Source organism: Nuphar pumila, chromosome 15 (genome assembly GCF_984573655.1).
Source record: "Nuphar pumila chromosome 15, dmNupPumi1.hap1.1, whole genome shotgun sequence".
NCBI classification, from domain to species: domain Eukaryota; kingdom Viridiplantae; phylum Streptophyta; class Magnoliopsida; order Nymphaeales; family Nymphaeaceae; genus Nuphar; species Nuphar pumila.
In genome coordinates, this window is record NC_143263.1 from 940,582 (window position 1) to 954,920 (window position 14,339).

General features: G+C 36.2%; 1 protein-coding gene across 2 annotated transcripts in view; it reads left to right on the plus strand.

The window, feature by feature from the left end:
- Nucleotides 1–13,497, plus strand: part of LOC149814044 (DNA gyrase subunit A, chloroplastic/mitochondrial-like) — a 36,843-nt gene extending 23,346 nt beyond the window's left edge. For both annotated transcript variants that reach the window (XM_089989513.1, XM_089989514.1), the window contains 12 exons: nt 377–447; nt 526–615; nt 8,431–8,556; nt 9,172–9,329; nt 9,648–9,729; nt 9,842–10,006; nt 10,113–10,214; nt 10,664–10,779; nt 11,102–11,222; nt 11,738–11,792; nt 11,889–11,988; nt 13,067–13,497. In XM_089989513.1, coding sequence (XP_089845639.1) covers nt 377–447; nt 526–615; nt 8,431–8,556; nt 9,172–9,329; nt 9,648–9,729; nt 9,842–10,006; nt 10,113–10,214; nt 10,664–10,779; nt 11,102–11,222; nt 11,738–11,792; nt 11,889–11,988; nt 13,067–13,160 — 1,280 coding nt within the window. In that variant the 3' untranslated portion in view covers nt 13,161–13,497. The remainder of the gene's footprint in view (nt 1–376; nt 448–525; nt 616–8,430; nt 8,557–9,171; nt 9,330–9,647; nt 9,730–9,841; nt 10,007–10,112; nt 10,215–10,663; nt 10,780–11,101; nt 11,223–11,737; nt 11,793–11,888; nt 11,989–13,066) is intronic.
- The last annotated feature ends 842 nt before the right edge of the window (nt 13,498–14,339 follow it).

Below are 14,339 nucleotides of genomic sequence, written 5' to 3' on the forward strand. Positions count from 1 at the left end.
GACGATGTAGTGTTGCTTTTATTCTTATCTAAATTTTCTTTAGTAAGGGATTATTCTCTTTTTTGAGGTGTCCTAAGTTGCTCATTCTAGCATGGATGCCAAATAACTTGATAGGAAATATCAGTTTGCATGCTTATTCACTTGTTTAGAGAACCATTTTATTCCTTTGGTCATAAGATAATAAGCATAGGGTGATTTTTAATTTTATGCTTCGTCTTTTATGGTTAAGTTGTTTGTTTATCTCTTGGTAATTTATCAGATTTTGTTCTAATTATGTCCAAGTATTGTTCTGATATATGGTTAATTGTTGTGGTGTTACATTTTCCTGATGAATTCTGTAGAAAATCATCAAGCTACAGTACGTTTTCTTTTCCAGATTTTAATTTAACTCCGAAGCAAGCTGAGGCTCTCTTAGACATAACCCTGCGGAAGCTCTCCCTTTTTGAGGTATGCGCATGGACGCTACAAGTTACTTGCAAAGTTCTTAGGGCTTGCTTAGTTTGAACTATAATGTGATGTTTGCAGAGAGAGAAGTTTGTGGATGAAGGCAAATCCTTAAAGGAGAAAATTTGTAAATTAACTGAACTTTTGTCTAGCAAAGAGCGCATATTACAGGTAACTACCATGCCAATATTTGTCTGTTCATGTTTCTGGATGGGGAATCTAGGTGTGGTAGTTGCATTATTTCTATGGAATTGTTGTTTGGAATGAATAATGCTTGTCAACCCGTTGGTTGTTCATAACCTTCTTGGTGTTCAGTAAAAAACTTTATGTTCATATTGAGGTTTGGTTCATGCTTATGAAAGCTATAAGCTTCATGTTTATGTTACTGCATATTGATGCAGTGCAGTTAGTGTTCCTGTTTGTTTTCCAAATGATTTTTAGTCCATTCCAAAAGGTCTTTGGTTCATGAATGTAAAATTTATTAAATGTTTCAAGGGCCCCATGGTATGGATGTGTAATATTGTCTCGTTTTTTTCTTATCGATCTTCTTCATGATTTTTTGCTAACTCAAGCAAGCACTATTGAAGCGTAAGGATGAAGTTTACCATTAAACAGAGGAAAGGTAACAACTCAAATCAGCTGCAATGTTATTGTGGGATCTAATTAATGTGGTTTATTGGGGCATCAAATCAATTGGAACAACTCGACACCCAGTTATGACTTAATAGTGTCCTATTTGATCTTTATCAAACAAAAATATATAAATTGTGGTCATCAGTGTTGTGGATTCTATTTTAGGTATCTCAAAATACAATATATTGTATCCATATGAGCTTGTGAGGGTGCATGCATAAATCTGCTCACCACAGTTACAACATAAACAATATCATTTCTAATGGTGGTGAGATATATAAGTTTACCTACTAGCCTTTGACATCTTCCCATATCTTCAACTTTGTCATCCTTGCACAAGTGTAACTTGTGATTCGGTTCTATTAGTATATCCACAACTTTACATCCAAGCATTCCTATTTCATCAAACAAATCAAGTACGTATTTTCTCTAGGACGACAATATATCTTTCTTAGATCTCAACACTTCAACCCCCAAAAAATAGTGCAACAGATTGAGATCCTTGATATCAAATAATTATGCAATTATTTTTTCAGGTTCTGAATTTCCTCTTTGTCATCTCCTGTAATCACAATATCATCAACATAGACAATTAAAATTAGCATTTTTTTTCTCCTTTCATAATGGTTGTGATCACATGTGCTTCTATAGCCAAATTGAATAATAGTTGTACTAAATCTCTCGAACCATCCTCTAGGTTATTGCTTCAAACCATATATGAATGCAATATACAAACTCAATTCTTTTCACTAGATAAACTGAATCCTAGAGGAAATCTTATAATATAGCTCTTCAATTTCTCGTGAAATGCATTTTTTACATCAAGCTGGTGTAATATCCATCCTCTATGAGCTGCCATGTTATCCAAAACTCTGATGGATGTCAATTTAGGAACATGAGCAAAACTTTCTTGATAGTCTATAATATGATTGGATATTACCCTTTAGCCACCAAATGAGCCTTGTATCTCTCAATAGACCCATAAGCCTATTCTTAAGTGTGTACACCCATTTGCACCCTACTGTGTTTCTTCGTTTTGGCAATGGTATCACTCCCTATGTTTTTTTAATGCACTCATCTCTTGATACATAGTCTATCTCCACTTAAGATGTCTCATTGCCTCTTCCACATTCTTAGGAATTGGATTAGATTGGGAGTTGGCTACAAATACTTGATAAACTTGAGAATCTGCAACTTAAGGAACATAATGGCATGAAGGATGTGAGATGCACATTCTTTTACCTTTTCTGAGTGCTATAGGTAGGTCCAAATATAAAATAAGACTAGGTCTGGTCTCCAAGATTTCACTGTCAATGTTTTCTTGTCCCCGAATCCTGAGAAGATTCCTCAATAGCAGTAATGGTAGGCTTTGGCATCACAACATTCCTCTCTCCTCTAACGGAGGTCTTTATCCTAGTAGGATCCTTGCTATCTAAACATTCTTGGTGCTCTTCTCATATGGTTAAGTGAGTAAGAGGTAAGCATGTATCTTACTCTACTTCTTTATTAGTCTCCCCCTTACTATCATAGTAAGATTTGGATTCAAAGAATGTTACATCCAAGTTAGCATATTTTCTCCTTTTAACAAGGTTATAACACTTATGGCCTTTTTGATTTATAAAATATTCTAAAAGTGTAAATCTAACAACACAGGGATATGATCATACATTCTCTTTCTCTTTTGTTGGAGTTATTTCTTCCTTATTTCTCTCTTAGTTATTCTCTGAGGACTACATTTAGCCAACCGTCTATGTGCTTTTTTGAAGAGAACATTCAGGGTGCATAGCAGTGACAAAACATGGTTTCTCTTTTTGCAATCGACGAGATAGGCCTCAGCTGATGGATGATGCCATGTTGCTCCTGACAAGTGAAAACTTCTCAACAAGGCCTCTCCGAAAAAGTATATTATCGGCCTGCTACTATGCGAACAAAGCTGCCGCCCAAGGGGAGGAGGCATACCAATCTTCTCTTTGCTTTGAGGAAAACCACATCCAATTAAGGGGCAAAGCCTAAATACTGTATTGTTAAACAGACTTTACAAGCCAACTTTTTTTTTTTTGCTTTAATCAACCCAAGCCCTAAAAGTGTCTGTCACTTACACAATGGGCTTTAGATCCATCTTTGGGTTGTGTCAACCTTGACTCGGGCGGAAGTTCAATGTGTCTGGAAACTGGGGAAATGCAATGGATTTGGGTACCGTTGGTAATTGCTTTGGAGGTGCAGGATCAACACTCTCACTATTGGACGAGGTAGTTAGCGTCATTCTTTTCATTTCTTTCTCCAATCTAAATGGGATGCCAACCGCTTTTGAGATCTGGCTTAGAACAGTGTCCCATTTATGAATGAAACAAACACAAGGCTATCACATTTCTTTCTCAATGAAAGATTGCTTGTCCTGATTTCTCCCTTTGTCAATTGATAAGGTTGACATAAACAGATACAAGTGAACGACGCTTCACACATAAGATCGAAACTAGCACATTGGTCTTCCGCGAATGCAACAATGAGTCTGGACTTGGAGGGAGGTGAGCACAATGGAAGCTTGCATGTCAGGACCAAATGAATGCCCTAATTGCTTGCTTATGACTCCTTTCTCATGTAGCTTAGCTTTATTAAGATTGACATGCAATGTGTCACGACCTAGGAGCAAAGCAACAAAGTGGTAAAGATTAAACTTAATTGAGGGAGCGATAGCGACCGAAGATATGGGCAAAACAACAGTGATTGTTAATCAATTAAAATCACTCGTAGTAAAGATACACTTTGATTTGATCATAAAAATCTGCACACGGGTTTTGTCGGTAAAGAGGAATCAATTGGATTCAAGGGGAGTTTTTGTAATGTATTAATAAGCTAGACCCATTCTACAGGTTGTCTCATGCCATAAATAAACCGTCTCAAAACTGTTCCGCTACTACATATGGATTGAGATCTACGATCACATAATCCCTTGACAACTGCATGAATTTGTCATGAAGTGGCACAAAACCCGAGTCACAATTGAAAGATGAACAAAAAAGGAACTAAAGCACAAACATAATTTATTTAACAAAAAAAGGACATAACATATTTATACATTTACAAGTACACCAAGAAATAAAATAGATAATTTTTATTAATAACAAAATAAACAAAAATTACAAATGAACCTCACTACAAAACACTCAAACTCACACCATATGTATATCTATCCTCTCTCACCTATAAAACAAAAGGAAGAGTAATATATAGAGGAAGACATAACAACTAGTTTGACTCTTAGCGGAGTTGACCTCAGGGGAATGAAATTAGCATTATCTTAGTTCGTGATATCACATTAGTGATTACACTGCGATAAAACAAGTGATTGAGCAACTTGATTGAATTGATTGGTGAACTCCCTTTCTTTCTCTAAGTTTCTATATGCTTCCTTGCCCCTGCTTAGTGAGAAAGAAGTGACACAATGCATTTTGAGTCAAAGAGGTTTTGCTTCTTCTTTTGCCAGTGCCAATGCCTCGAAAGGAAGGCAGTTGCAACAATGAAAGAAACGATCAAAGTTTGGTCTGGGGCTCGCAATGACCTATAAATTTGGAGCCACGTCTGTCATCGACATGCAGTTGTGCCCCCCCCTCCATGCCAGGGAATCAATGCATACAACAAGTTGAGCTAGTAAGAGGCTCCATCTTTCCAATATCCAGACAAAACAGTCTTAGATCACACATCAAGCTCATGATAGGCAAGCAATCATGCACTAGAGCTACAATATACTCCACTAGACTTTGGCCATTTCGGTGTGCGGAAAAGGCCCATCACCCTCTTAATGTAGCCATTATTAATGTTGAGAAAGAGCTAGTCTTTTGTATTATGGCCCTGCTTCAAATCAGCCTTCCATTGAGAGATTGTTGGTCGAGCTTGTATCGCAGGCTCTATTCCTGCCTGCTTGCTTCCACACTTGCCTTTGTGTATATGTGCGGTGCACGCACACGAGCGAATGAGTGAGATTATATACATTCAAAATTCCTAATCAATGTGTATGTAAGACAATCACAAGTGCACAAGGAACATATATCAAAAATAAAAATCATTTATTCAAATTTCAAAAATAACAAGGTGTCCATGATCACTAAGATCCTAACCACATGTAATATTTAATACTTCACAAAATATTTTGTTTTCACATAAGAATACATCAAAAGAAAGAAAAATAAAAAACAAGTTAAGCAAAGACTCATAAATCACACTTGTGAATGACACACATAACCATTTAAAAATAAATATTTCTAATAATTTTAAAGTATTTGAAAATTTTTAAGAAATAAATATAATAATAAATACGAACATGATTTGACATTTATAATCATGAAGTGTTCGAATAAAGCATCTAATTGCTAACAACACATGCTCAATAATACTAGATTATATACGTACACATTAAATACTAGATATCATAAAAGCATACACACATATCATTTCACAAGGTCAAACAAATTTTGTAAACCTTATAAAACATTTTAATAAAAATAAACCCGATAATAATTTGAAAAGCTTTTAAAGCTTTTATTTTTTAACAAAAAAATAACAAATAACTTTTCAAAAGATAAGAATAATGAGTGCTTTCTCATGCATAATACATGGGATAGATAACTTAAGTAACATTAAAGATTTAAGATACATACCGGGTCAAGATTTTCCTTTAATCGAAGTCACACAACGATCACGAACCAAAGAATCCCAAGATCCCAAAAAGACAAAAGTACTAAGAAAGATTTCTTGACTATGATACCATGCAATGAAATACATGAAAATACAAAATCAAAGGCCTCTAAGGGCTTACATAAATACAAAGTTCACATGCACACACACAAGTCCAACTAAGGGACAATACAAGAGTACTAAGGCACTACACAAGCACTAAGTGCATACAAAATATCAAGGAATTAAAAGGTAGAACACAAGAATATAAAAATATATATTTTATTGAGCATGAATGCTTAAGAGAAACATTAAAGAATGAAAGGGAACAAAGCCCCTATTTATACACATACAAGAGAGAGGGAGACCACATAGGAGCTCCCAATGGAGTCGTCCCAACGGTCATATTTATGACCGTTGGGAGCCCCCAAATATGACCATTGGGAACCCCCAATGACTATAATTAAAAGACCATAGAGCCCATGCTCTAAATGGGAAAATACAAAAAAAGGAAAAAATGTTCTTAACTTAGTTGTCATAGGCACTAGGCGGATACTACACGGTGGGCCCTTAAAAAGGCCTAGGTGGTACCCCAAATAAAAAATAAAAAACTTAAAAAACATAATAAGAAACATGTATATAACATAAAATCAATCAACAATAAGGAATAGGCAAATAATATGTTGTTGAACACTCTAAAGCAATTATATTACATAACCTTAACTTGCTCAAACAAATTAAGAATAAATTAACAATTGAATAAACAAACAATACAACTAACAATGTGAAGAACAATACACAAAAAATAAAATTATGTATACAAAAAAATTAACAACAATAATAGACAAATAATGTCTTCTTCTTCTCAATAATAGACATAATATAAGCAATCAACACATAATGTATTTTTCTTCTTCTTCTTCTCAACAATAGACATAATACAAGCAATGGACAAATAACATGTCTTCTTCTTCTTCTTCTCCTCGAAGAAGAAAACAAATGATGTCTTAAAAAAAATCTTAAAAAAAAGAAAAGCCTAGGCTCTAAAAAAAGCCTAGGCTGTAATATAGGGCCCCACCGCCCAAACCTAGTTACCCAGGCTATGGGGCTACCGCCTTTGACAACTAAGGTTCTTAATGAACAATTCCTATTACATGAGTAAAATGATGAAAATACCCCTAGTGGGTATTTACCTATTCTATCATTATAAATAATATATATATATATATATATATATATATATATATATATATATATATATATATATAATGCCCCTCATAAATTGATACTCTTCAGAGAGGAAAAGGATGTTATGGGGGGTATATAAATACCCCCTTTTATAATGATACTCTTCAGAGGGATAATTTGGGTATAAACTCTATGAAAGTTAAAGATAGAGGATATTGTCTTGGGTGTATTTCTTGTCAATCTTTTTTATTGATACAAGGAATATGAAAAATGATTACGAAACTACGATTAAAAAGTTCATGGCCTGCGGTTATAGAAATAGCTTATAATCCAAGGGTTATGACCATTACCATGACAATTTGCCCTACACTAATACTAGTGTGACCTCTGGGGAGGCTAAAAGCAATAGCAATTTGCAATTATAAAGTATTCCGTATGGCATTTATTATTGGTTGAAATGCCGTAGCAAAGTATTCCGTAGTTAAACCCGCCATTAATTTATAGGTTTAAAAGAAATGCTATAACAAAGTATTCCGAGAGACTTGACATCCTTGGTTTAAAATACATTAATCACAAAGTGGCTATAATATCCATAAAATAAACCCTATCCCGTTGCTATAATATCCATAAAATAAGCCCTATCCCATGCAAATCTGCCCTATCCCACGTCCATGCAAATCTACCTGACCCCACGTCCCTTCAAATCAGCCTTATCCCAGCTAAATACAACAAAAGGCTAATATACTTAATACAAGCTATTACCTGACCCCACGTTAAATCAGGATATATGCCGTAAAATGGCTAATCTACCTGACCCCACGTCCCTTCAAATCAGCCTTATCCCAGCTAAATACAACAAAAGGCTAATATACTTTATACCAGCAATTACCTGACCCCACGTTAAATCAGGATATATGACGTAAAATTGCTAATCTACCTGACCCCACGTAAAAAAGTATATCCCCCCTGGTTATGGTGTAACCTATAAATTAGGCTACTTTTTATGGTATTATCTATGGTATGTTATTTTATGTGGTATGTTTAATAAGGCTTTTTAGTTAAATGTATATATATATATATATATATATATATATATATATACACACACACACACACACACACACATGTACTTCTTAACAAAGTGAAGCGTCCATGTGGCATAAATCTTATTTTGTTTCTATGGTAGTGGTATCATTAGGTTTTCTTGTCTCTTTAGCCTTGGTTCTTGCTTATCATTACTATGATATATTAGTATCGAGCTTGCATTTAATTGCTCATTTTCTCTTTTTCTTTGGTTGTCTAATGTTGCATAAATCATCCACTATCGTAGTTTTATTTGATTGATTATCTTGTAGATATTTCTTGATGATGCTTTTGATATCGTGTCTCTTTGTTGAAGTTGTTTCTGTACTTGTTCTTGTTCATGCTCTTTTAGATATTTGTTTAAAGTCTTTGTTCTCCTTTTAAAAGTTCTAATTTCTTTTTTATTTTTAGTTGGTAGAACAAGAAGCAATGGAAGTGAAGAACAAGTTTAGAACATCAAGGCGCTCAACATTGGAAGATGCAGAAGGTAGCCAATTAGACGACATAGATGTTATCCCTAATGAAGAAATTATATTGGTATGAGTTTCTAATTCCATATTATGGTCCTATGTTCCTTTAGACGTCTGTCCAAACAATAGTCACCTATAGGCTATAGTGTTCAAGGTAATTTCCTGGCGAGGGTTTTTCTCGGAGATATTTTCAAAAGGTGAAAGATCTTGGGAAAATCTCGGAAGCTTAAAAAATTGAAAAATATAAATAATAGTGAGAAGGAATAGGTTTTCTATTATTTTTCTTACAAAAATATAAAGAAACAAGTTTTAAAACTTTTTGAAATACAAAAGAAGCAAAAAATAGATAAACTGAACTTCATATATATAAAAATAAGATTTAAAAAAATGTGCCAACATGTCGCGATATTATTGCCATTTTTCATTTTAGTGATATTTTGAAAATATTGCATGATTTTCCCGATAATAATGGTACGGTCGGTACCTTAATTTCTTGGAATTTCTCACAATATTTTCAAAATATTGCTGATATTAGCCACTATGGTTCAAACTAGAGATTTTTCAACATTATGTGCCATGCTTTGATTACAAATATCCTTGTGTGCATACTTGTGAATTCTTTAGTTGGAAGTTATTTAACAATAATATCTTGCCTTTGTTACAACTTTGTCATTGTTCATAGGCTCTCAGTGAGAAGGGTTATGTAAAAAGAATGAAACCTGGCACCTTTAATCTACAACATCGTGGAACAATTGGAAAATCTGTTGGGAAAATGCGAGTTAATGATGCCATGTCTGACTTCCTTGTCTGTCGTGCACATGATCATGTTCTTTATTTCAGGTAATAAACTTGTTCTATGGTGAATCTTTTGCGAACCATGTGGTGACATTCCATGTGTTGAATTTATCCCATTTATTTATCTGCTTCATTATTTTATTTTGTTATTCTTTTCATAGGTTCTAAGAATATGCCAATGCCTATTGTGTGTCCCATGCAAATTGAGAGACTCGAGTGATTTATGTATAATGCATGTGCATAATAAAATTGAGAGACTGGAGTTCTTAAACCTATAGACAGAAAATTTTCCAAGCAGAGCACAACTATATCATTCTCCTTTTTCTTTCAAATGGCTAATGAACCGCTAAATTACTTCTACAGTGATAGGGGAATAGTGTATTCTGCTCGTGCTTATCGAATACCTGAGTGTTCTCGAACTGCGGCTGGCACACCATTAGTTCAGGTACTAGTATGTAAGTTGTCACTAATTTCTTTTACTGTTTCATTCTTTTTGCCTGCAAGTAACTGTATTATATTACTAATGTATCTTTGTTCATTTATCATGTGCGTGGCAGATACTATCTTTATCCGATGGGGAGAGAATAACCTCATTTATTCCAGTGAGTGAGTTTGTTGAAGATCAATATCTTATAATGTTGACAGCAAATGGATACATCAAGAAAACTTCTTTAGCCTTTTTCTCAGCAATAAGATCAACAGGGATAATATCAATTCAGCTGGTCAGTCCTGTTACCTGTTCCTGATCTGTGCTTGCATTATGCCCTTGAGGATTCTGATATCTCGCTGTTCTCTGTCCAAAATATCTGGCATGTTTTACTTGAGCAGGTGCCTGGTGATGAGTTAAAGTGGGTGCGATGCTGCACAAATGATGACCTCGTTGCTATGGCTTCCCAAAGTGGGATGGTTCTTCTAAGCTCCTGTAATAGTGTAAGTCATGTTATTTTGTATTTTGCAATTTTATCCATAGCTTCTGACAACGATTGAAAGTAAAACATCATGTTACCTGATGATTTATAACTGCTCTGGAGAATATAAATAATAACTGAAGGGGTTATTATAATTTTATGAGGTGAATTTTAGCCTTTCCCTGTCTTAAAGAAATCTGCATGAAACCTTGGTTCTGTTAGCTAGTATATTGAAGTATTCCTTTAGGGCACAGTTGATTGCCCTGGAGATTCTCGGATCTCTGAACTTGAGGTGGGATCTGTCATGGGACCTGCACCAGATGCGACTTTCAAGCAAAGGAGTGATTTCCTGGTTATGAGTCTTCTAGCTTGGCTTTTGCAGTTCAGGAAATGTGACAGTTCACATCGAAACACAGAAACATTCCTTCTGTACAGTTTTTAGTGCTTATTTTTGCAATCTTTGTTTTTCAGCTTCGATCACTTTCGAGAAACACACGTGGTGTGGTTTCAATGAAGCTAAAGCACAGGGACCGCATGGCATCCATGGACATCATACCTGCATCAATGCAGAAAGACTTGCAGAGAGCGTAAGAAATAGCAAAACTGACGACATATTTGTAATTTTTGCTGCACATTAGTTTCTTTCTCTTGTTGCTTAAATTAATTGTATTTGGTTAATATCCGGTAGCTGGAAGCCTGGAATTTTTGAAATTTATTTTGTATTTCCAACTTAAGCTGGATTCTGCGTTTACATTTTTATTGACTTTGCTTATTTACCATGGGACTTATGGATGTCTTATAATCAATAGGCCTCTTCTTGTTTCTCATTATGCTCATGCTTTTATTATTTCATTATTTTTATAATGATGGAGGGAATCAAATTCATTTTAGGTGATTTTTTCACTGCAGGGTTAAAAATGCCAGTGCTCCATGGCTGCTCTTTGTATCAGAGTGTGGTTATGGCAAGCGTGTACCACTGAGTAGCTTTCGGTTGTCGCCACTAAAGAGAGTTGGTTTGGTGGGTTACAAGGTAAGTTTAGTGTCGATCTTCTGTGTGGTGATTATGTGCCATCTTGAACCTGCAACTTGGACATTCTGACCTCTCATTGATGTGTATTGGTAAAAAGTGTCATTGATTGAATGTGGGACTTTGGCATCTTAACCAGAACCTGGTCTAGTCTTCAGGGATCCATGTCACATGGATACAGCTAGAGGGTACAGGTTACTAGTTTTTTCATAAGCACACTGAAAATTAGTTCTATGGAGTTCCAGTGGAGTCAATCTGGAGTGTCTGTGTGGCATGGGTGGGGGCTCTGGAAATGACCAATTTGCCAACAGTTAAGCTTGGCTAATCAGGCATAATGCCAGGTTGACCCCCCTTTTCATGCATTCCTGGAACTGACTTAGTGTCAACTCGGAACCTGGCCCAAAACATGTCCACCCTGTTCCAGGTTATGCATCTATTTTGATTGTTGACTGCACATAAAATGCTGGTGAAGGCTCCTTATAACTTCTAGTCCTTGTTTTGCTTTTCTTGTTTGACAGCTTAACCCAGATGACCGACTTGCTGCAGTGTTTGTTGTTGGGTTTTCATTATCAGGTATTTTTTTTTCAATGTCTTGATGACGACTTTCTCTAGTGCCATATTTTGGTTTATAAGTAAATGTAGTTTATAACTGTGGTTCCTCTTTGTCAGATGATGGTGAAAGTGATGAGCAAGTTGTTTTGGTGAGTCAAAGTGGAACAGTCAATAGAATCAAGGTTAGAGATGTGTCAATTCAGTCACGTTTTGCAAGGTGAGAATGGTCTTTTTCCCTCCCTCTTTGTTAGGTTTACATTAACATTTTAGTGACCCTGGTTGCCAGATGTTTGTTACTGTGTCTATGTTCATTGCTGCATTCATCTTGATATTCAGCATTATAACAGCTCACAGTTTTAGCGGACTTGAGCTGGCCAAGTGATAATGGCATGCATCAAAGTGGACGTGAGGATCATGTCATTGGCAACTTTTTAGTTGACATCCTCTAATTTTCTGATGAATTATGATACCATAGTCCCAATAAAGAGATCTAAATGTCTATTTAGCGGGACCTTGTTAGATATTCTTCATATGTTGAGAACCATCCTACACATCGAAGTTCCCCAACATTTATAATGCATTGTAGGGTCTCTGTGTCGCACCCCTTTGGCCGCTTCATCATAATGTTTGGTAGTGCTTCGCATGGTTGGTGGTATCTGGCCTTAACCTGAATGGACAACCTCTTGTTGATTGTCATCCACAGTAATCTAGTGACCATACCCCTGATATAAATTCCTTTTAGCCGTCCATAAGGTTGGTTATAGAGGAATTTCTAGTACTTACAAATCCAAGAACCTTGTTGTAATGGGAGTGGATTAGGCTGCTTTTGACTAGGCAGAATTTAGTTATGGAAAAGGAAAAAGCTAGCAATAAATTTGTTGGAAGTTGGAACGGCTACCAGTTTATTGCTAAATGGTGGTATGCCCTCTTAGCAGACCGTCCTAGCTGCCAAGCAATTAGCCTGTTTAGAAGCTTCACTAAATCCATGGTCCATTTGTTGACTTGGTGCAGCTTCATTTTTCTTAAGTTCTTGAACTGAGCACATCCATATATCAAGAGAACCTCTTTGTGATGTTGTTGAGGACAAAATAGGGTCGCATCCACACTTACTACATATTCATGTGATGTTGCATTCTGCATGCCTGGAGTACAAAGGTGTGCTTTTTAAGTATTGGTTTCTTTTTGCTGTATGTTTACCTGTATAGATATAATTCTATTTCCTTGTATATTCTCATGCTTTTACACATGTTTCTGGTAGGATTCGGAGTGCTCAGTATTTGTTTGTGGTGTTTCAGGGGTGTTATTCTTATGAGACTAGAATATGCTGGAAGGATTCAATCCGTGTCCCTGATATCTGCAATGGATAATGACGTAGAGGCAGAGGAATAATTTGTGCCATGAAAGTGCCAATTGGGTGGTATAAAGGTGAGAAGAAAAGAGCAGGAAATTATTTGTCCAAGGGTTTTTTGCTGATCACAGGCTTGAAAGAACCCTTTTCTTTTTGTAACTTGAACGTACAAGTCAGTATCAGCAGAATCTTCCAGTTTTGTAAAGGACTGCAAGAACTTGCTAGTCTGTAGTCTCAGAAGATTCATTTTCGATATGTATATTGTTTTGGCGATGCAGACGTACATGTAACTGAAAAACTTGTTCATAGAGAGGTCTGCTGTTGTGTAATTAAACACAATGCCAAAGCGATTTTTGCAGCTCCTGCGCATTTAATGCAGATGTGGATGTGCGTAAGCAACTGAAAAATTTGTTGATGGAGAAGTCTGCTGCCTCGTAATTTAATTAAGCACAATGCCTAGGCGATTTTTGCAGCTCCTGCGCAGCATTCGATGCCGCCATTGTTTGGTCAAGATGGCCTTTACATGCAATGAGCAGTAATGTGTGCGTCCGTGCCTTGGATGAGATTCTGTATCCTGTAGCTATTGTGTTGCATGGCTAGAGCTCAATCATTCCATCTGTTGAGGACGCGTTTGGGGTTCATACCGTTGGAGAGTGCTGGGCCTTAAAAAACGCCTTTCCATCTGCTTCAAACTTATTCATTGATTTGTTTAGAGATTGAAGAAGGGCCTTGGATGCATTGGGTCCTGGCATCCCTGTTGGCTATATTCCCTCTGTACAAAGGCAGGATTCGTTGCGGCACCACCCTTGGAGGGTCACTGATGTTCCTGCACCAAATGTGCCCAGAGTAGTGGTGTAAACGGGTTGGGTTTGACCGGGACCTGACCCTTACCATACCCATTAGGGTCAGGGTTTGGTGATAAACAAGAAGGTCCAATTAGAATCTGAGTTGGGCCTGATTAATATACGGATCTGGGTATGGTTTTTGAAATTTCATACTAGACCCAGGCCTGAACGGAGTTCACTTCTGACTAATATTCACAAATTTTCCATGTAAAAAAGATGAAAAATATTATTTTACTGGGTATGGTTTCTCTTATGGTGAGTGATTAGACCTGTATCTGGACCTGGTACTATAACCTCAAATCAGGTCTGTGTTTGGTTTCACCTGTGTCCGAACCAAACCTGACCTGTTGATGTTGATACCCTTAGCTGTTAATC